This window comes from Mercenaria mercenaria, chromosome 5 (genome assembly GCF_021730395.1).
Source record: "Mercenaria mercenaria strain notata chromosome 5, MADL_Memer_1, whole genome shotgun sequence".
In the NCBI taxonomy this organism is placed as follows: domain Eukaryota; kingdom Metazoa; phylum Mollusca; class Bivalvia; order Venerida; family Veneridae; genus Mercenaria; species Mercenaria mercenaria.
In genome coordinates, this window is record NC_069365.1 from 15,062,255 (window position 1) to 15,087,486 (window position 25,232).

General features: G+C 35.9%; 1 protein-coding gene across 2 annotated transcripts; it reads right to left on the reverse strand.

The window, feature by feature from the left end:
• Nucleotides 1-1,608: 1,608 nt before the first annotated feature.
• On the reverse strand, nucleotides 1,609-23,888 carry LOC128556885 (GH3 domain-containing protein-like). Of its 2 annotated transcripts, none has more exons than XM_053542761.1 (8): nucleotides 23,831-23,888; nucleotides 17,329-17,431; nucleotides 15,697-15,900; nucleotides 12,383-13,289; nucleotides 11,812-11,939; nucleotides 5,750-5,895; nucleotides 4,361-4,437; nucleotides 1,609-4,119 (listed from the first exon to the last, which is right to left on the reverse strand). In XM_053542761.1, exons 2-8 carry the CDS (start codon nucleotides 17,349-17,351, stop codon nucleotides 3,889-3,891), a joined length of 1,716 nt encoding a protein of 571 aa, XP_053398736.1. In that variant the 5' UTR covers nucleotides 17,352-17,431; nucleotides 23,831-23,888; the 3' UTR covers nucleotides 1,609-3,888. The 2 variants fall into 2 exon arrangements, with proteins under 2 accessions (XP_053398736.1, XP_053398737.1); XM_053542762.1 differs by having other exon boundaries at nucleotides 23,848-23,874.
• Between the last annotated feature and the right edge of the window lie 1,344 nt (nucleotides 23,889-25,232).

Genomic DNA, 25,232 nt, shown 5'->3' on the forward strand with positions numbered 1-25,232 from the left:
AGTTATGTTTCTTGATGTACAGGGTCTGCTTATGATGGTGAACAAGTATTCCAAGTTTCAAAGCAATAGCTTTGATAGTTTAGGAGAAAAGTTGACCTAAACATAAAACTTAACCAAGAAATCTGATATTTTCTAAGTCCAAAAGGGGCCATAAATCTTGCAAAAAGCAGGACGGAGTTATGTTTCTTGCTATACAGGGTCAACTTATGATGGTGAGCAAGTGTTGCAAGTTTCAAAGCAATAGCTTTGATAGTTTAGGATAAAAGCTGACCTAAACATAAAACTTAACCAGGCAACGCCAACGCCGACGCCGACGCCAACAACCGCTCAAGTGATGACAATAACTCATCATTTTTTTTCAAAAAATCAGATGAGCTAAAAATCATAGGTACCGGTGCTTGATCTTGAATTACCTGCCCTTGAAAATAGATTTTTCAGTGTTTTCCGACTTTCAAGGGCAGACAATTCATGACCAAGGCTGGGTATCTATGATTTGCTTTATTTTATATTTCTGTTTTTGATTTGATTCTCTGTCAGTAAACACAGTTTAATGAAGAAATTCTGTCTGTAAGAAAATTTTGCTCCATGTCAATATTGACACTGTGGCAAATGTCCTTGACTATGAACATGACAAAATGATACCTCAAAGTCCTAGGCCTTACCCATGGACCGAATTTCTTTAAACTTTGTATACTGAATGTAAATGATGACTAAAACAGAAATATAAATTAAAATGCACAGTTTCCTTGCCTTAATCTTGAATTATATGCCCTTTAAAATTGGATTTTTTAGTATTTTCTGATTTTCAAGGGCAGATAATTCAAGATCAAGCACCGGTACCTATGATTTTTAATAGATATTTCCATTTAAAACTTGATTCTCAGTCAGTACACAAAGTTTAAAGAAATTCTGTCTGTAGGAAAATGTTTGCCTATATACATATACGAAACTGTCAGATGTGTCTTAAAGTAGTTTTATATTTTTTTGCTCTGGTGTTCCGTAAAAGGGCTCAGGCAGAGTTTGATAGAGATCCATGAAAGGACTACAGACCTACGTCGAGTGATTCATGAGAAATGCTTTACGTTTATTCTTTGGTGGCCTCTAACTAACAAGGTCAGGCAGAATCACGAGAAAGAAATTGACAGCTCCATGCAAGGATGGTACAGACAATATTTGTTAATATCCAGCAAGTGGTTCATAAGAAAAAGCCATTAAAATATGAAGATATTATAAATTTATGAGGTATACATATTATATTCATGTATATTAGAACTGATTATTTTAAAAAAAATTCTACATATTTTATGTACACTTGTAGGCTTTTCAAACTAGACTCCCAACACTAATGAATTAAACCAACCCAATTATACACAGAGTTGAAAATTGTAAAATTATGGGTGCACATTGTGTAAGAAGACTAATTTATGTTAAATTAAACATTGCCTGTCATTACCTCTTGTCAAAAACACACAGTCTTTGTCCAAACTTACTTCTGGCATTATACAATAGTACTTGGTAACTTGCCAAACATACTTCAGCAAAAATGTAACTCTTTAAAACTCGAAACTTCCCTCAGAGCATTTTTGTCAAATAAAACGAAAGTGAAAGACCTCTTTCAAAATTTATTTTCTAGCATATATACAAAACTTGATGTAGAAAAACAATAACAAAATATGAATCTTATATTGCTTAAAATATGTAACAGGATCCTATACAGCTCAGATAAATAGATTTTGTGCACTGCAAAAATCTTTCTCCTATCACAGTGCATACTTTCACTTCAATCAAACTTATATCTTACAAACAAATACACACATCTAATTATGACAGAAAAAGTTCCAGTCTAAATTCACATTCATATTCTCAAGTTTAGGAGACGCATCTCATTATACAATAGAAAAAGTTCCAGTATTCTCTGGCTGACGGCATACATCTCATAATATGACAGAAAATAATCAGAGGCTACATTCACTAAAGCTCCAAAGTTGAGGGCATACATTTCATTATATGACAGAGCAGTTTCAGAGTATAGATTCATTAACCCTTACTCTGCTAAATTTATATAATTTACTGGTCCATCATTCAATTTGGGCAGTACCACTTATTATTCAAAGTGGTGTTCACTGATAATTTTCTGACTAAATTGCGAACAGTGCAGACCATGATCAGACTGCACGATCTTGGTCTGCACTGGCCGCAAAGGCAGAATCTATTGCCGCCAGCAGACTTAAGGTTAATAACTTCAAGTTCACACATCTCATTATAGGACAGAAAAGCTCCAAACTGTACACTAAATAAATCTGTTTAAAAGTATTTTCTCTGAAAATAGTTAAAACTTTTAGAGCTATGCTTTTCTAAATGTATCACCAACAATTTCTTAGCAATAGCCGAAAATGTAAAATGTCACAGTATAAAGTACTTATAAATTTACACTCGACAAAAATTGATGAAAAGGGCATTGCCACGCAGCATTTCATTACATCAATTTAAATACAGTAAAACACCGCTCGCTCGAGGTCGCAAGGGGATGAGCAAAATGCTCGAGTTATCCATGGTTTCGAGCGACCCAAACATTGACCAACATATGAAGAAAATTGAAGTTTGCTTTACCAATTGTAATCGGGACCAGAGTAAACGGTGATGCGTAATAAAAACATACTTGTGACATTTAAAAAAAACGTATTACAAACGTTATCTATGATAGATGTTTCAATATGTAATTTGTAAATGGCACACGTGAAGAAACAACTAAGACTTTTTTATTTTTATTTATCAACAAGTGCATATCAGAATTATCGTCTCAGTTTTCTGAAAAGGCTATATTATTTCCTTCATTTGCATGCAAACAACTGCTGATTGAAATACTAAGATCTCATAACTATCTTCTTGATCGGGAAGAAAAGATGTTTTAAGTAATCAGTAATTGATCAAAATTTTATCAATAAAACTTTTCTTCAACCTTTTATCAATAATTAGTCTCTTTATAAGATGAAATATACCGACAAACAAACATCTAAGATAGTTGGGAAGTAGACCACACAATTCTCACGGTGTGTGAAAATGTTTCAATAACCGATACATTCTGACCGCCGAAGGTGCGAAAAATTTTGACACCTCTGCTCGAGTTTGCCAGAAGAAACGAAGAATAGATTAATACACAGGGACCAGGTGTCATGCTCGAGCGATCGAGTTATCAATGCTCGACCCAGCCATGGTAATTTCACATAGAAAATAGAAGGAAATCGGCTGGGACCACGTGAATTGCTCGAGCGAGCCCGGGTGCTCGAGTCATCGATGCTCGAGCGAGCGATGTTTCACTGTATTCAAATACAATGTACAATGCTAGGCAAACATAAAATCATTTTCTTTTCATAAGTCTGATATGTGTGGTCAAAAACCAATTTCAATTACAGTCTTTAAGAAGATGAAGAAAGTTCCATGCTATACTTTTAAATTCATCCAGGAAACTTTTTGCACATTACAACTCAATGTCTGGTAACATAACAGTGACAATACTTCTCACTAGCTCACACTGTCATCTGTTTCCATACAATCTAATTAGTAAGTATACAAAACATAATAATAAATTGAGGATATTTGTTTGTTTTGAGTCGATATGGTATATATCTCATTGAGTAGTGATTAAATTTTAATATTTCCACAAGCGCGAAGTGCGACTGAAAGTGTTAAAATATTATCACTACGAGATGAGATATATACCATATCCACTCCAAACAAAAATTTTCTTTTTATTTTATGCTTATCTGGTGGCAAAAAATGGTACTGTGTGTGACAACCAGTGACTGATATGAAATTTATTTCACTGATAGAATGCAGTATTCCATTAGTTAGCATAAAATACGTGACTGAACACCATTATGCAAAGTGTTAAAGCAGACAAACATCAATTTTGTCCATTATAAATTTGACAGCCTCTGGTTTCTTCAATACTCTCGGAACTTTATATTGATTTGGGGACCCTGTTGTTGTCTCTATCATGAAAGATCGGAGTTCAGCAAATGTTCCTGGTTTAACAATGTACACCTTCATCGGTCCAATACTACCCTTGCGGCGGAACGAGGCATACACATAGGACAGCGCTTTAAGTTCCTCGTCAATCTGAAGAGTGAACAAACATTTATAATTGTTGATTACTGACAGACAAAGCAACCTAATACCGGTACATCAATAGGAAATCTGTGGGAAGACTGTAAGACAGTAGAAGTACACTTTATTATAGCACCTAAGAATTCATTATCATTATCAAATTTAAGAATTCATTTCCTTATACTGTTTGAGCGAAATTCTATTATTTAATCTTCATTTCATACAACTACTGTGATCAAGAATATGAACTTACCTGTACTTTAGCTGTGACTTTTTCATCTTTTTCCAGTTCAATGAAGACATGGTAACATGGTGCTGCTGCAGGCTTATCTGAAAACATGAAACCTAAGGTGTTACTACATTTTATTATCTTCAAATGAGTGTATTTAGATATACATGTATACTGTTCCTGTGTAATCCTTGTCTCCAGCAACCAATGTGATCATTCCAAAGTTGACTTTTAAGATAACATTGAAAAACAGTATTCAACACAAAATCTAGGCTTCAAATTAATAAACTAGATTGGTGTACTTCAGGAGGGCAATATTACTCCATTTGTGTGCATATTTCATGATCAAAATTTAATAATCGTTTTACTGCAACTTGGTTCACAGATGAACTGAAAATTGTCAATAACCTCATATATCCATAGCTTAGCATAAAACCAAAAGTGAAAACCTGGACTAAATATATGTAATTATTACATACTCATTTAAAAACTCTGTTAAGTTTCAATGGAACCTGAAACGTCAATATTTTTCATATCGGGTGTGTGACGTCATTCATGATGTCAGTTTCATGTATGTTGTCGCATTTAAGTACTTTAACGGCCATATTTCCAATATCACTCAGGCTTTATAACAAATTTGTATCATTTATTAATAATTTTAAGTGTAGATGCATATGTAATAAAAAGATTTTTAGATTTGCATCGAGAAATATGCACTCGTTTTTTCGCAGAATAATATTGCGCTCCTGAAGTCACGCAATATTTCTGCTGCAGAACTCATGCATATTTCTCGATACAAATCTAATAACCTATAATTACCCATGAAAAACTTCAATATTTTTTCAAAATGTAAAGGTAAATAAGATATCTAAGTATATTTTAATTTTCACTCAAAAAACTGTCTCTTTTTGATTTGTTCTTCATTATTAGAAAGGCTTTAAAACACAATCTGATCCATGTCTAAAGAAAACATGATGACTGACAGTAAACATGAAATCTCTATGGAACTACTAATTAATATTCAGGTTGTCACCTTCAAAAAGAATGTGTCTGAAAAGGATAGTAACTGACTGCAAGATCTTTGGTTTAACACCATATCTTTACAACAATAAAACACACATAAATCTAAAAAAGAAATTTTAAATTCTTATATCAGGCTAGAATATAAAACAAATGTACCAACTGAGCAGTAACAAAGCAAGTTACCAAAAACCAACAAAATTCACTTCAAACAAAATTTGCGGAGTCCGGGACATCATTTTGAAAAAGTGAACAACAAAGTTGAAATTTAGCAGTTTTTAATATAATTTTAGTTGTACAATTCATTATGTAATTATCTTATTATTTTTTTGCCTTGTCCCTTACAAATATTCTTTATACGAAATATAGTAAAAGACAACAATAAAATATTACCTTTGGACACCTGATCTACCATAAGGCTCTCAGTACAACAATAGTCCACCATATTCAGCCCTGACTTGAGAATAGCCGAGTTCACAGCTTGATAGAAATAATTCTCGGATGTTTTTTCACCTCTGACATTTAAGAATTGCCCTTGTCTGTGGATATACACGAAGGTTTTTCAATTACAGATTTAGCAGTTAATAAAGAACACTAAAGCTAGTAATTTTCTTCAAAGCTGTATGCTCTGCAGAATTTATTACATATGACTTTTTCTGTGACTGAAAAACAATTATTTTGAGGTAGTAAATGAAATAAGTGCCCTAAGAAAGTCAAGATATAATCATAAATCTACCTGTCTACTACATATATTATAAACTTTAAATTTGTTTCTTAATTATATACTATAGCTGTAATACATTACTATCTGAACCTTTCTATACTAAAACTCTATGTCTGGGCATGTGTTAGGGTGTTCTACTTCCTTAAATGTGTCACCACACTGCACCTACCTATACTGCAAGTTGATGTCTGGGCATTTGTTGTGGTGTCCTACTACCTTAATTGCATCAAACCTGTACCTACATATGACTGGTAACTGTGTCATCAAACCTGTACCTGTATATAATAGAATTTGATAACTGGGCATATGTAGTGGTGTCCTGTTACCATGTCCCTAAACCAATACTTACCTATAATGGAACTCAATGATTGGGCATGTATTATGGTGTATTCTACTTCCTTAATTGCATCACTAACCCTGTACCTACCTTCACTAAAACTCATACTGTTGTGTTCACATCATCAAACCATAACCTACCTATGTTATGTCCTCCTACCATATGAATATCATCGACTACCTTATGCATATCATCAAACCTTGACCTACAGGTCTATGTTGTGTCCTCCTACCGTATGAATATCATCGACTACCTTATGCATATCATCAAACCTTGACCTACAGGTCTATGTTGTGTCCTCCTACCGTATGAATATCATCGACTACCTTATGCATATCATCAAACCTTGACCTACAGGTCTATGTTGTGTCCTCCTACCGTATGAATATCATCGACTACCTTATGCATATCATCAAACCTTGACCTACAGGTCTATGTTGTGTCCTCCTACCGTATGAATATCATCGACTACCTTTATGCATATCATCAAACCTTGACCTACAGGTCTATGTTGTGTCCTCCTACCGTATGAATATCATCGACTACCTTTATGCATATCATCAAACCTTGACCTACAGGTCTATGTTGTGTCCTCCTACCGTATGAATATCATCGACTACCTTTATGCATATCATCAAACCTTGACCTACAGGTCTATGTTGTGTCCTCCTACCGTATGAATATCATCGACTACCTTTATGCATATCATCAAACCTTGACCTACAGGTCTATGTTGTGTCCTCCTACCGTATGAATATCATCGACTACCTTTATGCATATCATCAAACCTTGACCTACAGGTCTATGTTGTGTCCTCCTACCGTATGAATATCATCGACTACCTTTATGCATATCATCAAACCTTGACCTACAGGTCTATGTTGTGTCCTCCTACCGTATGAATATCATCGACTACCTTTATGCATATCATCAAACCTTGACCTACAGGTCTATGTTGTGTCCTCCTACCGTATGAATATCATCGACTACCTTATGCATATCATCAAACCTTGACCTACAGGTCTATGTTGTGTCCTCCTACCGTATGAATATCATCGACTACCTTATGCATATCATCAAACCTTGACCTACAGGTCTATGTTGTGTCCTCCTACCGTATGAATATCATCGACTATCTTATGCATATCATCAAACCTTGACCTACAGGTCTATGTTGTGTCCTCCTACCGTATGAATATCATCGACTACCTTATGCATATCATCAAACCTTGACCTACAGGTCTATGTTGTGTCCTCCTACCGTATGAATATCATCGACTACCTTATGCATATCATCAAACCTTGACCTACAGGTCTATGTTGTGTCCTCCTACCGTATGAATATCATCGACTACCTTATGCATATCATCAAACCTCGACCTACAGGTCTATGTTGTGTCTTCCTACCGTATGAATATCATCGACTACCTTACGCATATCATCAAACCTCGACCTACAGGTCTATGTTGTGTCTTCCTACCGTATGAATATCATCGACTACCTTACGCATATCATCAAACCTCGACCTACAGGTCTATGTTGTGTCTTCCTACCGTATGAATATCATCGACTACCTTACGCATATCATCAAACCTCGACCTACAGGTCTATGTTGTGTCCTCCTACGGTATGAATATCATCGACTACCTTACGCATATCATCAAACCTCGACCTACAGGTCTATGTTGTGTCCTCCTACCGTATGAATATCATCGACTACCTTACGCATATCATCAAACCTCGACCTACAGGTCTATGTTGTGTCCTCCTACCGTATGAATATCATCGACTACCTTACGCATATCATCAAACTCGACCTACAGGTCTATGTTGTGTCCTCCTACCGTATGAATATCATCGACTACCTTACGCATATCATCAAACCTCGACCTACAGGTCTATGTTGTGTCCTCCTACCGTTATGAATATCATCGACTACCTTACGCATATCATCAAACCTCGACCTACAGGTCTATGTTGTGTCCTCCTACCGTATGAATATCATCGACTACCTTACGCATATCATCAAACCTCGACCTACAGGTCTATGTTGTGTCCTCCTACCGTATGAATATCATCGACTACCTTACGCATATCATCAAACCTTGACCTACAGGTCTATGTTGTGTCCTCCTACCGTATGAATATCATCGACTACCTTACGCATATCATCAAACCTTGACCTACAGGTCTATGTTGTGTCCTCCTACCGTATGAATATCATCGACTACCTTATGCATATCATCAAACCTTGACCTACAGGTCTATGTTGTGTCCTCCAACCGTATGAATATCATCGACTACCTTATGCATATCATCAAACCTTGACCTACAGGTCTATGTCGTGTCCTCCTACCGTATGAATATCATCGACTACCTTTATGTATATCATCAAACCTTGACCTACAGGTCTATGTTGTGTCCTCCTACCATATCAATATAATCAAACCTTAACCTACCTATGTGGTGTCCTCCTACCTTATGCATATCATCAAACCTTTACCTACTTATGTGGTGTCCTAAAACCTTATGCATATCATTAAACCTTAATGTACTTAACTATGTGGTGTCCTACTACCTTATGCATATCATCAAACCTTAACCTATCTATGTTGTGTCCTTCTATCGTATGAATATCATCGACTACCTTATGCATATCATCAAACCTTAACCTAGTTATGTAGTGTCCTACTACCTTATGCATATCATCAAACCTCAACCTAGTTATGTGGTGTCCTACTACCTTATGCATATCATCAAACCATAACCTATCTATGTTGTGTCCTATCGTATGAATATCATCATACCTTTACCTATCTATATTGTGTCCTCCTACCTTATGCATATTATCCAACCTTAACCTAGTTATGTGGTGTCCTACAACCTTCAGCATATCATCAAACCTTAACCTACTTATGTTGTGTCCTACTACCTTATGCATATCATCAAACCTTAACCTACTTATGTGGTGTCCTACTACCTTATGCATATCATCAAACCTTAACCTACTTATGTGGTGTCCTACTACCTTATGCATATCATCAAACCTTTACCTACTTATGTGGTGTCCTACTACTTTATACATATCATCAAACCTTAACCTAGTTATGTGGTGTCCTACTACCTTATTTATATCATCAAACCTTAACCTAGTTATGTGGTGTCCTACTACCTTATGCATATCATCAAACCTTTACCTAGTTATGTGGTGTCCTGCTACCTTATGCATATCATCAAATCATAACCTAGTTATGTGGTGTCCTACTACCTTATGCATATCATCAAACCTTAGCCTACAGTCGACATTGTATTAAGAGACCACCCAAGGGACTGCTTAGAAGTGGTCTCTTAATGGAATGGTCTCTTAATGAATTTCAGTCAGATGAAAAGGAAAGTTATTTTTAACTGTTAATGTAACTGTATTTATTATGAACATACATGTATGGTTTCAAAACCTGTTTTAACATCGTAAACATTTTTCCAAGTCCACATACCATGAAAATTATGGCTAGATTGTTTGTCAGTTTGACTGATACAAAGTTTAATTGCATTCAGTCACGTGCAAAACGCACTCGCTAATTAAACAGACGAAGAAATGTCCGGTAGAATTTTGGTATCCGGTCGCTAAATAGATACTTTTGTCGAATATTTTACCTGTTCGGACTACATTAATGTGGTCGCTAGTCGCTTAATAGAAAAGTCATTTAATGGAATGAATTTATATACTGAAAACGTTCGGGAGGGATTTTGACTGGTCGTTTAATACAAAAATCGCTTAATAGAGGTGGTCGCAAGTACGATGTTGACTGTACTTATGTGGTGTCGTACAATCTTAAGCATATCATCAAGGGGCCTCCGTGGCTGAGTGGTTAAGTTCGCTGACTTCAAATCACTTGCCCCTCATCGATGTGGGTTCGAGCCTCACTCGGGGTGTTGAATTCTTCATGTGAGGAAGCCATCCAGCTGGCTTACGGAAGGTGGTTCTACCCAGGTGCCCGCTCGTGATGAAATAATGCACGGAGGGGCACCTGGGGTCTTCCTCCACCATTAAAGCTGGAAAGTCGCCATATGACCTATCATGTGTCGGTGCGACGTTAAATCCAAAAAAAACAAACAAAAAAATAAGCATATCATCAAACCTTAACCTACTTATGTGGTGTCCTACTACCTTATGCATATCATCAAACCTTAACCTATTTATGTGGTGTCCTACTACCTTATGCATATCATCAAACCTTAACCTACTTATGTGGTGTCCTACTACCTTATGCATATCATCAAACTTTAACCTTCTTATGTGGTGTCCTTATATATTAAGCATATCATCAAACCTTAACCTACTTATGTGGTGTCCTCCTACCTTATGCATATCATCAAACCTTAACCTATTTATGTGGTGTCCTACTACCTTATGCATATCATCAAACCTTAACCTACTTATGTGGTGTCCTACTACCTTATGCATATCATCAAACCTGAACCTACTATGTGGTGTCCTACTACCTTATGCATATCATCAAACCTTAACCTACTTATGTGGTGTCCTACTACCTTATGCATATCATCAAACCTTAACCTACTTATGTGGTGTCCTACTACTTTATGCATATCATCAAACCTTAACCTACTTATGTGGTGCCCTACTACTTTATGCATATCATCAAACCTTAACCTACTAATGTGGTGTCCTACTACCTTATGCATATCATCAAACCTTAACTTACTTATGTGGTGTCCTACGTCCTTATGCATATCATCAAACCTTAACTTACTTATGTGGCGTCTTACTACCTTATGCATATCATCAAACTTTAACTTACTTATGTGGTGTCCTACTACCTTATGCATATTATCAAACCTTAACCTACTTATGTGGTGTCCTACTACCTTATGCATATCATCAAACCTTAACCTACTTATGTGGTGTCCTACTACCTTCAGCATATCACCAAACCTTAACTTACTTATGTGGTGTCCTCCTACCTTATGTATATCATCAAACCTTAACCTAGTTATGTGGTGTCCTATATCTTATGCATATCATCAAACCTTAACCTACTTATGTGGTGTCCTATACCTTATGCATATCATCAAACCTTAACCTACTTATGTCGTGTCCTCCTACCTTATGCATATCATCAAACTTTAACCTTCTTATGTGGTGTCTTTATATATTAAGCATATCACCAAACCTTAACCTACTTATGTGGTGTCCTACTACCTTATGCATATCATCAAACCTTAACTTACTTATGTGGTGTCCTACTACCTTATGCATATCATTAAACTTTAACCTTCTTATGTGGTGTCCTACTACCTTATGCATATCATCAACACTTTAACCTACTTATGTGGTGTCCTACTAGCTTATGCATATCATCAACCCTTACCTACCTGTACTGGAACTCGATGACAGGGCATGTATTGTGGTGTCCAACTACCTTAACCACATCACCAAATCTGTAACGGTACAAACCACTAGCATTTGTGATCACAAGCTCATAAACCTGGTCTACTTCAACCTAGAATCAAAACAGTATTACATTAATAATTTAATACCTAGAGTATAGCTGTGTAATTAGAATTAAGTCTACGTTTTGCACTTGAGGTACATGATTCCAAATGATATAGTGATTGTAGGTTTATAGGCCACTTCCAATAGCCTTGCTGTTGGGTTAACCCTTTAGCTATATGGTAAATGTCCGCCTACTGATCATAATGTCCAAAGGTTCGATCCCCTTGGTATTTTCTCTTCCAGGTATACTTTTAGAGTGTCAGAAGTGTTTGAGAGACTCATGCCATAAGCATTGTGGATCATTCTTGAGAGCTCTTCCAAAGGTATACTTTAAAATCAAATTTTAAGACTGTGTGGAAACACTTACTAAGTATATACATTCAAACAAGTTTTACAAAAACTATAAGCAGTAAATTTTAAATCGATATAAAACTTATATAAAACAATTACTTCATCAAGAAACAGTGTCTTAGGTTGTTCCTCTTCACAATTTTGGACAGGGATAAATTCAAAGAACATGGATCTTGGTGCCAGCAGGTATCGACTTGGTCTTTCCTTCGGCCAGATGTTGATGCCCAACAGTCCTTCAGATGCCGCATACAGTGGAGAATATATTGGTGTTCCCTTACAATAGATTTCTCGCAATCGGTTTCCATACAGTTCAAATGTTCCGGAGTCTGCTGTCATCACAAAGTTTAATTTAGGCCACACTCTGTGTGCGAGACCAGTCACACCCTGCTCTCTGGCTTCACGCAGCTCAGCTGCTCTTTTTGGATCAGGTGACATAGACTTGTTCAATTCTTTCCTCACACTTTCCTCAATTTCAATACCATCACTAACATTTCCTTTTTCAATGTCTGTTACCAATGAGTCCCAGTTTGTATCAAGTGCTCGGAATGCAGAATACACCAGAGATGCAAAATTTGCTTCAATTATGCCTAAATTTTTGTCTTTCAACCCAAACAGCAGATGGATATAGAGAGCTTCTGGTTCTGACAATATATCATACCCAGCCTTTGGAGTAGAGTACATACTCAAAATTCTTTTTGAGTTTGCTGGAGATGATGAGTTAGGTCCAACAGGGATTCCACATTCTGATGTTCTTAGTCTAGGAGTGTAGAAAAACTTCATATCTTTCTGCTGACTTCCTGTCTCTGGGAAAGCATTTCTCATGCAGTCATATATAATAGCAATACCCTGTGTGAAGAAAGTTCCCTGTTGTTTCTTCAGCATAGGAAGTACAGAGCTCTTCCCAGAGGTTCCAGATGTGACAGCAAATATTACAGGCTGATCCTTGGTAAGTATGTTCATTTCTCCTTTCATCATTCTGTCAATATATGGCTCATAGTGTGGATACCTGTGAAAGAAATTTCATATTTTAACCAGTTTTCGAGATACATCTGTGGAAAACAAGCAGGCCATGATGGCCCTAGATTGCTCACCTGAGTTACACTGCTTGCATGAACAGTTTTGGTAGCTGGTAATGCAAGGAAAATGTCTGTGAATTAATCCTGAAATAGTACCAGTGTTTTCTGAAAAGAATATTTTAAGAGTTTCTACTAAATAAATATGGGAAGGTAATGTGTATGAGTGTTGGGAGAGGAGGAGGTCATAGTGTGGATACCTGTGAAAGAAATTTCATATTTTAACCAGTTTTCGAGGTACGTCTGTGGAAAACAAGCAGGCCATGATGGCCCTAGATTGCTCACCTGAGTTACACTGCTTGCATGAACAGTTTTGGTAGCTGGTAATGCAAGGAAAATGTCTGTGAAATAATACTGAAATAGTACCAGTGTTTTCTGAAAAGAATATTTTAAGAGTTTCTACTAAATAAATATGGGAAGGTAATGTGTATGAGTGTTGGGAGAGGAGGAGGTGGTGTAAGAAGTTGAAGGGATGATGTGATATGACAATATCAAACAAAAAGATTTTTCCACTAAATATCAAACAAGATTTTTCCACCACATACATATAGGAAAAAGTGATCAAACACTCCAGCAGCTGTTTTTTGACGAAACAGAATTATTTGTACAGCGTGATCAAAATAGCTCACTTCCTGCTCAGGTGAACTAAAAACAAAACAAAGTACAGAATCTTATCTGTGCTCTAATAACATACCGAAAATAGCTAAATAACAGACTCTTTTTTTAAAAGCTTGACGAGTTGGTTGGTTGTTTTGGGTTTAACGCCATTTTTCATATGTAATGGCGGGCAGTTATCCTAACCAGTGTTCCTGAATTCTGTACCAGCACAAATCTGTTCTCTGCAATTTACTGCCAACTTCCCCACATGAATCAGAGCTGGAGGACGAATGATTTTCAGACACAATGTCTTTTATCAAATCGGCATAGAGAATATAAGCCTCACCCAGGGCTCGAACTCACATCCCAGCAATCAGTAGATCTGCACTCACCCCTGGCGTATACAATGTAGGAGAGATTGCCGTGACATCACGCATTAACACCTATTTATCTGGTGGTGGGCAAAACAAATGTTTTTCATTGTTTGTGTATAGGATCGTAATTTTTAATTTTCAATAACTTTTTCGCTCATTTATGGATTTTAACAAGAGCTGTCTCCGTAGGATGACACATGCCCCCAATGGCACTTTGAATGAATAGTTATGGCCGATGTTAAGAGTTTAGGACCTTTGACCTACGGAGCTGGGTCTTGCGCACAACACATTGTCTTACTGTGTCACACATTCATGCACAGTTATTTTAAAATCCATGCATGAATGACAAAGATATGGACCGGACATGCCCATCAATGCACTATCATGAAAAATGATCTTTAACGTCTAAGTGTGACCTTGACCTTTGAGCTACAGACCTGGGTCTTGCGTGTGACATGTCGTCTTACTGTGGTACACATTTATGCCAAGTTATTTGAAAATCCATCCATCGATGACAAAGATATGGACCGGACACGCCCATCAATGCACTATCCTTTAACGTCTAAGTGTGACCTTGACCTTTGAGCTACGGACATGGGTGTTGCGCACTGCACATCGTCTTACTGTGGTACACATTCATGCCAAGTTATTTGAAAATCCATCCATCGATGACAAAGATATGGACCGGACACACCCATCAATGCACTATCCTTTAACGTCTAAGTGTGACCTTGACCTTTGAGCTACGGACCTGGGTCTTGCACACTGCATGTCGTCTTACTGTGGTACACATTCATGCCAAGTTATTTGAAAATCCATCCATCGATGACAAAGATATGGACCGGACACGAAAATTGCGGACGGACCGACAGACTGACAGACCGACAGACGGTTCAAAAACTATATGCCTCCCTTCGGGGGCATAAAAATTCAAAAAGTTTTGAAATGCTTACGATTTTCATATTTTCTTACTCAAATATATTTTTAAAATGAATAACCATTTTAAATGACATATAATTTTAAAAGCGGAGTAGTGATGTTCAAAACTTTTAGATAAACACTGTAAGTTAAGCGTTCATAATTAATCCATTTTATTTCGAAATAATAAAATTAAAAATAATTAATAAATTGCCTGTTCTATAACCTTTCCACTGATCAAAAAATATTGGTATAATTTGTTTTTTAAGAAAGTTTAGGCCATTTGAAAAACATCACTGTTTACAAAAAAACATGGACGCTCGGTGTCTGCCCAGCCGATCACTGTCTTATCAGTTCTAAAAATAGAAAATACAACAGATTTGTATACAAACACGATCTCTCCTATAAGCTTGATGAGCTAATATTTCTAGAGAAGAGGGCAAGAACAAACCTTGTAAGTGGATGAAATTTTATAAAATCATCTCTTCCTTTGATGTCCTTAAACATAAATCTTTGACCATACTCTGTGTCTGCATTTTCTTTGATTCTCTCCATCAAAGTCTCATGCTGAGCTGCCTTCACATCTTTAGTGGAGTCTTCCAACTTCCTCCTCATATACCAACCTAGCCAGCTCACCCCCGACACAGTAATATACCTGAAGTTTATTAGTTCAAACTATATTTAAACTAGAGCTATCACTAAAGGTGATGAATGTACCCCCCTCATGCACTGACACAGTACATTGCAATTTGACGCACACAAGATTGCATAATTATGTGGACTGTATGTATATCGACTGTATGTTTACAGTATAGTAACAAAAAACAAAGTCCCATAACTATGCAGAATATTTATCTAAAAGAATGTAACATGCACCATGCACAACTAGGTTGGTACTGATCACTTGTGTGAAGTTTCATTAAATTGTGTGTAAGGGTTTGGTAGATTAGGCACGCACAAGATTGCATATGCAGACTGTATGTTAACAAGAAACAAAGTCCCATAACTCTGCAATTTTTGCCGCTGAAAGAACCTAACATGCCCCATGCACAACTACTGTTGTTACTGATCACTTGTGTGAAGTTTCATTAAATTGTGTCAAGGGGATTAGGAGAGATGGTGCGCACAAGATTGTGTCTATGTATATAGTATAGTAACAAAAAAACAAAGTCCCATAACTCTGCAAATTTTTTTTCTAAAAGAACCTAACATGCCCCATGCACAACTACTGTTTGTACTGATCACTTGTGTGAAGTTTCATTAAATTGTGTCAAGGGGATGAGGAGAGATGGTGCACACAAGATTGTGTACATGTATATAGTATAGTAACAAAAAAACAAAGTCCCATAACTCTGCAATTTTTTTTTCTAAAAGAACCTAACATGCCCCATGCACAACTACTGTTGGTACTGATCACTTGTGTGAAGTTTCATTAAATTCTGTCAAGGTGATAAGGAGAGATGGTGCGCACAATATTGCGTCTACGGACAGACGGCCAGACGGACAGACAGACAGACAACCTGAAACCAGTATACCCCCTCTTACAACTTTGTTGTCGGGGGGTACAATTATGTACATTATTGAGAAGAAAGCTTGATGATGGTTTAGTTCTTAGTTTAGTTAATTTCTTAGGAAAAGGTGTGTGACACAAGTCAAGTTCAAACCAGCTGCCCAGATGGACTGCCTGACATCTTATGCTTTATTTCCATATATATAGTCTTAAAGTCTCTGCATTTACATTCACCCTACTCCACTGAAAATTTTGATTCCATTTTGAATGAGTTACGAGATGCCATTTAGTGATAATGTGTCACTGTTTCGGGGATGCCTGCATGTAGTCAGAGAGGTTTTCTTAGGTGACATCACAGTTATTCTATGTGGTGAAAAGATCAGCTGGGAAACAGATTCTTATGAAATACAACAATATATGAGCAATTTATGAAAAAAATTTGCTAACAATTGAAAAGGAAAAATAATATAAATACAAGGACAATTCTTGGATTTCTTAAGTATCAGCCATCAATTAACTTTAAATTGAATACTTTTAAATATAAAACTGTCAATGATATATAAGCTTGTATACCTGTCAACTGCACTAAACACCATTTTCTCTGTATTCGTTGTTTACTCTAACTGGAGATCAACATTACACAGGTACTCTTGATTTGTGACATCTGTATGTAGACCTTTAACAAAACATTAAATTTATTTAACATATAAGATGTCTTAATCAATAAAATGGAATATCAAAATTCAGCTTTTAAATGGATATTTTTCCAGTATGGTTAAAGTTGTAGCACAATGAATGAGGACGGAATATCAACTGAACTTGAAAGTAATTTGCAGTTTCTAGAAGTTTTAAAGGTAAAGGTAAATTTCAATATCAACAATGTGATACAATTAACATAAGCTCTGTGGAACTTTGGAGCAAGCATAATTGACTATTTACCTTGAATTTATGTATGACACACTGAATCATGAATGGTAACAACTGTGTTTAATAAAAAAAAAAAACTTATATAAAACTATAAAAAAACAGGTATACAACTGTCCCCTTTCAAACAAAACTGAGAGATTTTTACTAGGATGCTACTAGGATGCTACAGACCAAATCTAATGAAGATCTACTGAAAGTCAATCAAAGGTATTTCTATTTTTAGTTAAACTATCCCTTTCAAAGGGCCAAGTGCCTCTAGTTGTAGAAATTTAATAGAGGACTTTTTAAGAATGCTACAGACAAAATTTGATTAAGATCCATCAAGCCGTTCATGAGAAGAAGACAGTTATTTAAAGATATTCCCATTTTTTGCTCTATTGGCCCCTACAAGAGGCCAAATGCCCCCATTTGAACAAGTTTCGGATAGGACCTTTAAATGATGCTACAGTTTCATGAAGATCCATCAATCAGTTCAAGAGGAGTCATTTAAAGGTTTTTTTCTATTTTCATCTCTAGTAGCCCCTAGAGGATGCGTAGCACCCCCCATTTCAATAAATTCAAGAGAGAACCTTACAATGATGCCAAAGACCAAGTTTGATTGATATCCATAGACTTGTTCATGAGAAGTTGTTTAAATGTTTTTTTTTCTATTTTATACTGTAGTGGCCCCTAAAAGGAGCCAAGGGCCTCCATTTCAACAAATTTAGGAGAGGACATGCAATGATACTACAGACCAAGATTGATGGAGATCCATTTAGCCCCTATTAGAAGAAGTTGTGTATGGTTTTTCTATCTTAAGCACTGGCAGCCCAAATAAGAGGCCAAGCACCCACAAGTGAAGAAATTTTGGAGAGGACCTTTTAATAGTGCTGCTGACCAAGTTTAATGAGGATCCATCAGTCGGTTCATGAAAAGAAGTCATTTAAATGCTTTTCTATATTAAGCTGTAGTGGCCACTTATTACTGGCAAAGCTCCCCAATTTGATCAAAATTGAGAGAGGACCTTGAAATGTTACAGGTTAAGTGTCATGAAGATTCCATATGAAGAAGATGAATACAGGCTTTTCTATTTTAAACTCTAGAGGCCTCTAAAAGGGGCCCAAGCTCCCCCATTTGACCAAATTAAGGAGAGGACCTTATAATGATGTTACAGACCAAGTTTAACGAAGATTCATAAAGCTGTTCATGAGAAGATGTCAATTAAAGGTTTTTTCTAGTTTTAGCTCTAGTCAGGCCCCTAAAAGCAGCCAAGAGCTCCTGTTTAAAGAAATCTGGGACAGGACCTAGCAGCGATGCAATAAACCAAGTTTGATGAAGATCCATCAAGTGGTTCATGAGAAGAAGTTGATTACAGGTTTCTCTATTTTTAGCTCTAGTGGCCCCTAAAAGGGGTAAAGTGCCCTCATTTGAATAATAAGAGAGAGGACCTCAACCAAGTTTGGTGTAATTCTGACCAGTTATTTCAGAGATGTTTATGTAAATTGTTGATGAAAGACGATGGACAACGGGTGCAGGACCATCTACCCATACTAATAGCTCATCCTGAACCTTCGGTTCACCTGTGAGCATAAAACCATGAAACACTACTCAGGTTATATCAGTTTTCATTTAAACAACATATAACCTTTAAAAGGAACAATATTTTAATATGAAATTTCTTAGAATGCTTAGAAATAATTCCTAAATAATTTAGATTTGGAAATAAAAGTTCAAAAGATAATTTTCCGTCTTTGAAATAAATTCTTTCATCCATTTTCATTTCTTAAGCTAATTTGAAGAAGTTTGACATTCAAAAGAGAGATAATGTTTAGAGCTTTGTCGGGTATTCTGGAACCGTAGGCAGTTTTGGTCCGCATCTCATATTTTTGTCAAGGAACATTGTTTAGTAATTGTTCCTAGTCTAAATTGATAATCAAGTCCACTTGTTTTTGCAGGCGTCTACACGTCGTCTGCATATTCAAGTCATTGCCGTTATTTTAACTTACTGTGAAAATTGAAGCGCAAAATCTTTTAGTTACTTATACCAATAAAAAAAGGAACAAAAACACCTGACATTATAACAAATAAAACAAGAGCACCGCCTTGCGGGTGCTGACGCTCATCTGATTTTTTTTGTGTAATAGAAATATTGTCCTACCCATGATTTTCTAAGTCTAAAAAGGGCCATCATTCTTGCAAAAAGCAGGATAGAGTTATATTTCTTGTTGTACAGTGTCCACTTATGATGGTGAAAAACTGTTGCAAGTTTTAAAGCAATAGCTTTGATAGTTTATGAGATAAGTTGACTTAAACATAATACTCAACCAAGAAAATGATTTTCTAAGTCCAAAAGGGGCAATAATTATTGCAAAAAGCAGGATGGAGTTATGTTGCTTGCTGTACAGGGTCAGCTTATGATGGTGAACAAGTGTTGCAAGTTTCAAAGCAATAGCTTTGATAGTTTAAGAGAAAAACTTGACCTAAACATAAAACTTAACCAAGAAATCTGATATTTTCTAAGTCCAAAAGGGGCCATAAATCTTGCAAAAAGCAGGACAGAGTTATGTTTCTTGCTATACAGGGTCAACTTATGGTGGTGAACAAGTGTTGCAAGTTTTAAAGCAATAGCTTTGATAGTTTAGGATAAAAGCTGACCTAAACATAAAACTTAACCAAGAAAACTGATTTTCTAAGTCCAAAAGGGGCAATAAATCTTGCAAAAAGCAAGATGGAGTTATGTTTCTTGATGTACAGGGTCTGCTTATGATGGTGAACAAGTATTCCAAGTTTCAAAGCAATAGCTTTGATAGTTTAGGAGAAAAGTTGACCTAAACATAAAACTTAACCAAGAAATCTGATATTTTCTAAGTACAAAAGGGGCCATAAATCTTGCAAAAAGCATGATGGAGTTATGTTTCTTGCTATACAGGGTCAGCTTATGATGGTGAACAAGTATTCCAAGTTTCAAAGCAATAGCTTTGATAGTTTAGGAGAAAAGCTGACCTAAACATAAAACTTAACCAGGCAACGCCGACGCCGACGCCGACAACCGCTCAAGTGATGACAATAACTCATCATTTTTTTTCAAAAAATCAGATGAGCTAAAAATCGCATTTTAACAGTTTAATAGTATTTTATAGATTGAAAAACATGTTTGTATCAAAATCAAAGCGTCTGCTTATTGTACCGGGGCCAAATATTATCTGACCGAAAATGATAGGAAATTCAGAATTTTCATGTCCTGTCCCGAAACAAGCATATGTAAAATCAAGGTTAAAAAAGTTTGTTAGGTGTCCCAATATACCCGACAACACTCTACATTTAAATATTAATGTCGCTTAAAGTTAAACCATGTAAAGTCTCTGACCCGATAACAGCCAAATCTGTGATCTTCCCCAATTCTGACTTTCAAAAGACAGACAATGTTTACATTTAAATAATATTGCTGAATTGATGTTAAGTCTCTGACCCGATAACAGCCAAATCTGTGATCTTCCCCAGTTTTGACTTTCAAAAGACAGACAATGTTTACATTTAAATAATATTGCTAAATTGAGGTTAAGTCTCTGACCCGATAACAGCCAAATCTGTGATCTTCCCCAATTTTGACTTTCAAAAGACAGACAATGTTTACTTTAAATAATATTGCTAATGATGTAAGTCTCTGACCCATAACAGCCAAATCTGTGATCTTCCCAATTTTGACTTCAAAAGACAGACAATGTTACATTTAATAATATTGCTAAATGAGTAATCTCTGACCCGATAACAGCCAATCTGTGATCTTCCCAATTTTGATTTCAAAGACAGACAATGTTCTTTAATAATTGCAAATATTATCTCTACCACACATTGGTTCCATTGATAAAAACAATTTTACATTTAAATAATATTGCTAAATTGAGGTTAAGTCTCTGACCCGATAACAGCCAAATCTGTGATCTTCCCCAATTTTGACTTTCAAAAGACAGACAATGTTTACTTTAAATAATATTGCTAAATTGATGTAAAGTCTCTGACCCGATAACAGCCAAATCTGTGATCTTCCCCAATTTTGACTTTCAAAAGACAGACAATGTTTACATTTAAATAATATTGCTAAATCGATGTAAAGTCTCTGACCCGATAACAGCCAAATCTGTGATCTTCCCCAATTTTGACTTTCAAAAGACAGACAATGTTTACATTTAAATAATATTGCTAAATTGATGTTAAGTCTCTGACACGATAACAGCCAAATCTGTGATCTTCCCCAATTTTGACTTTCAAAAGACAGACAATGTTTACATTTAAATAATATTGCTAAATTGATGTTAAGTCTCTGACCCGATAACAGCCAAATCTGTGATCTTCCCCAATTTTGACTTTCAAAAGACAATGTTTACATTTAAATAATATTGCTAAATCGATGTAAAGTCTCTGACCCGATAACAGCCAAATCTGTGATCTTCCCCAATTTTGACTTTCAAAAGACAGACAATGTTTACATTTAAATAATATTGCTAAATCGATGTAAAGTCTCTGACCCGATAACAGCCAAATCTGGCATCTTCCCCAATTCTGACTTTCAAAAGACAGACAATGTTTACATTTAAATAATATTGCTAAATCGATGTAAAGTCTCTGACCCGATAACAGCCAAATCTGTCATCTTCCCCAATTTTGACTTTCAAAAGACAATGTTTACATTTAAATAATATTGCTAAATCGTTGTAAAGTCTCTGACCCGATAACAGCCAAATCTGGCATCTTCCCCAATTCTGACTTTAAAAAGACAGACAATGTTTACATTTAAATAATATTGCTAAATCGTTGTAAAGTCTCTGACCCGATAACAGCCAAATCTGGCATCTTCCCCAATTTTGACTTTCAAAAGACAGACAATGTTTACATTTAAATAATATTGCTAAATCGATGTAAAGTCTCTGACCCGATAACAGCCAAATCTGTCATCTTCCCCAATTTTGACTTTTAAAAGACAGACAATGTTTACATTTAAATAATATTGCTAAATTAATGTAAAGTCTCTGACCCGATAACTGAGCCAAATCTGTGATCTTTCCCAATTTTGACTTTCAAAAGACAGACAATGTTTACATTTAAATAATATTGCTAAATCAATGTAAAGTCTCTGACCCGATAACAGCCAAATCTGTCATCTTCCCCAATTTTGACTTTCAAAAGACAGACAATGTTTACATTTAAATACTATTGCTAAATCGTTGTAAAGTCTCTGACCCGATAACAGCCAAATCTGTCATCTTCCCCAATTTTGACTATTAAAAGACAGACAATGTTTACATTTAAATAATATTGCTAAATCGATGTAAAGTCTCTGACCCGATAACAGCCAACTGGATCTCCCATTGACTTTCAAGCAGACATGTTACATTTAAATAAATTTCAATGTGAAAGTCTCTGACCGATACAGCCAATCTGTGATCTTCCATTTTGACTTCAAAAGACAGACAATGTTTACATTTAAATAATATTGCTAAATCGATGTAAAGTCTCTGACCCGATAACAGCCAAATCTGTGATCTTCCCCAATTGCTTTAAAGGCAACTGTCTACAATGTTTCATTTAATAATATTGCTAATCAATTAAAGTCTCTGACCCGATAACGCAAACTGTCATCTTCCCTAATTATTGACTTTCAAAGACAGAAATGTTACATTAAATAATTGCTAACGATGTAAATCTCTGACGTAACAGCCAAATCTGTGACCTATCCATATGCTTTTTTTCTGACCATTGCCTTTAATTCTCCTTGAAACATAAGAAACACTTGTTATGCCTTCACACTTTTCATTGTCATTTCTAAGTATCTGAGTGAAATCTTTTAAACAATTAAGTTCAGAAAGCCATACTACACTTGGCGACAGCGAGGTAAATTCGACAGCCTTAATAATCATAACTTTGCAAACTCACATATACAAATCAACATGATTTTTTATTCAGTCTGTCCTAAAAAGAAACTAAGACACCGAGATACTAACTATCATAACATGTATATCGATCAACACACATAATGCTACATGGTAAGTGTTCAATTTTGGTACATCGAAATATACCTTTTCAAAAACATATAAAGTATGAGATGTTGGTAATTTTTAGAATTCAAATATACACCAGTCTGTCAATGACACACAGGTTTAATTAACTTTACCTTTACATAACATCTACCTGTTCATTTTAGGGACGTGTCTAATTTACTTTCCACAAAACGGACATCGACTAACCTTGACTTTAGCATGGATGGATGAATTCATCAACATACAGCTATTTAAACGCTTTAAAAGTTTTTGTTTTTAATGTTAGGAACGATTATCCATATGAGCAGTTGAGATGTTTCAACAGATGTTTTTTATTGCTTGGGTGATTGGACATTTAGAATAGTGGGATAACTTTTAGACTTTATAGAATATCAGGTAATAAAATCCTGATATGTCAGATGAATACTTCTACCACATTATGGCCAACATCAACAATTTGATAATACTGCCATTTTATTGCTTGAGAAAAGAGAGAAACAAAGCGTGAAGATATGTACAGTGAGTGTTAAAAAACAAAGAACTTACTGAGTCTAGATAAAAAGTTGCGCCACCTGAGAAGCCCCAAGCGACCCTTAGTAACCGACACAATGTCTGGAGGTGATGCATTCCAATCATGTAATGTTCTTGGGAAAAATGACTCCTTCCTGTAGTCACACTTGCACGATGGAACTTGGTAGAAATGTTCATGCCAGTTTCTAAACTGATGTTTATTTGTGGATATCACAAGTTCATGTTTTATCAATTGCTACCAAATCATGATGTATTTTATAGAGCATACACAGCTGTGTTTCGCGTCAACATGTTTCAAGAGATTTCCACTGAAGATGTGTTAACATATCTGTAAACTAGACCTGTTTCCATGCCGGTGTTGAACCATTTCAAGCCTTTGAATATTGTTCTGGTGGTATGGGTCCCACACGGAACTGGCATACTCTACTGTAGGTCGGACTAATGTCTTGTATGCATTCTCCTTCACTTTGGTTGCACCGATGTTCAAGTTCGTTTTTAAAAATCCCAATGTTCCATTTGCTTTATTACAAATTTTATTTCTATGTTCATTCCACCTGAACAGGGTGCGAAGCATCCATAACTGTAAATTCTAGTTGAAAGAATGGTAGTAATTTTAGTTGCAGGAACAAGGGCTTGGACTAATAAATCTTTAAAGACCCTGAAGCAAACCATCTTTGACTGGACTACCGTTCCAGCTCTATTAAAGCAAAAAAAAAAACAAAGATTTTCTTTAACTGTGTGCCAAATATTAAGATATTTTATGCCCTAATCAGAAATTAGTGTACAATGTGTTCTTCTTGCAATGTGAATAGAAAGTCAAAGAGCTTTAAATTGGGCGACTAGGTAAGGTGAAGAAATGTCAGACGAGATTGCACTTAAATATTTTTATCAATGCTGGATAGCAAAATAGGGCATATCCGATATGTCCCTCTCCCCTATGTCAATGCAAGAAAAAATTTCACATCTACACAAAATGCACCTTGTTGTATATGACACAGATGGTGA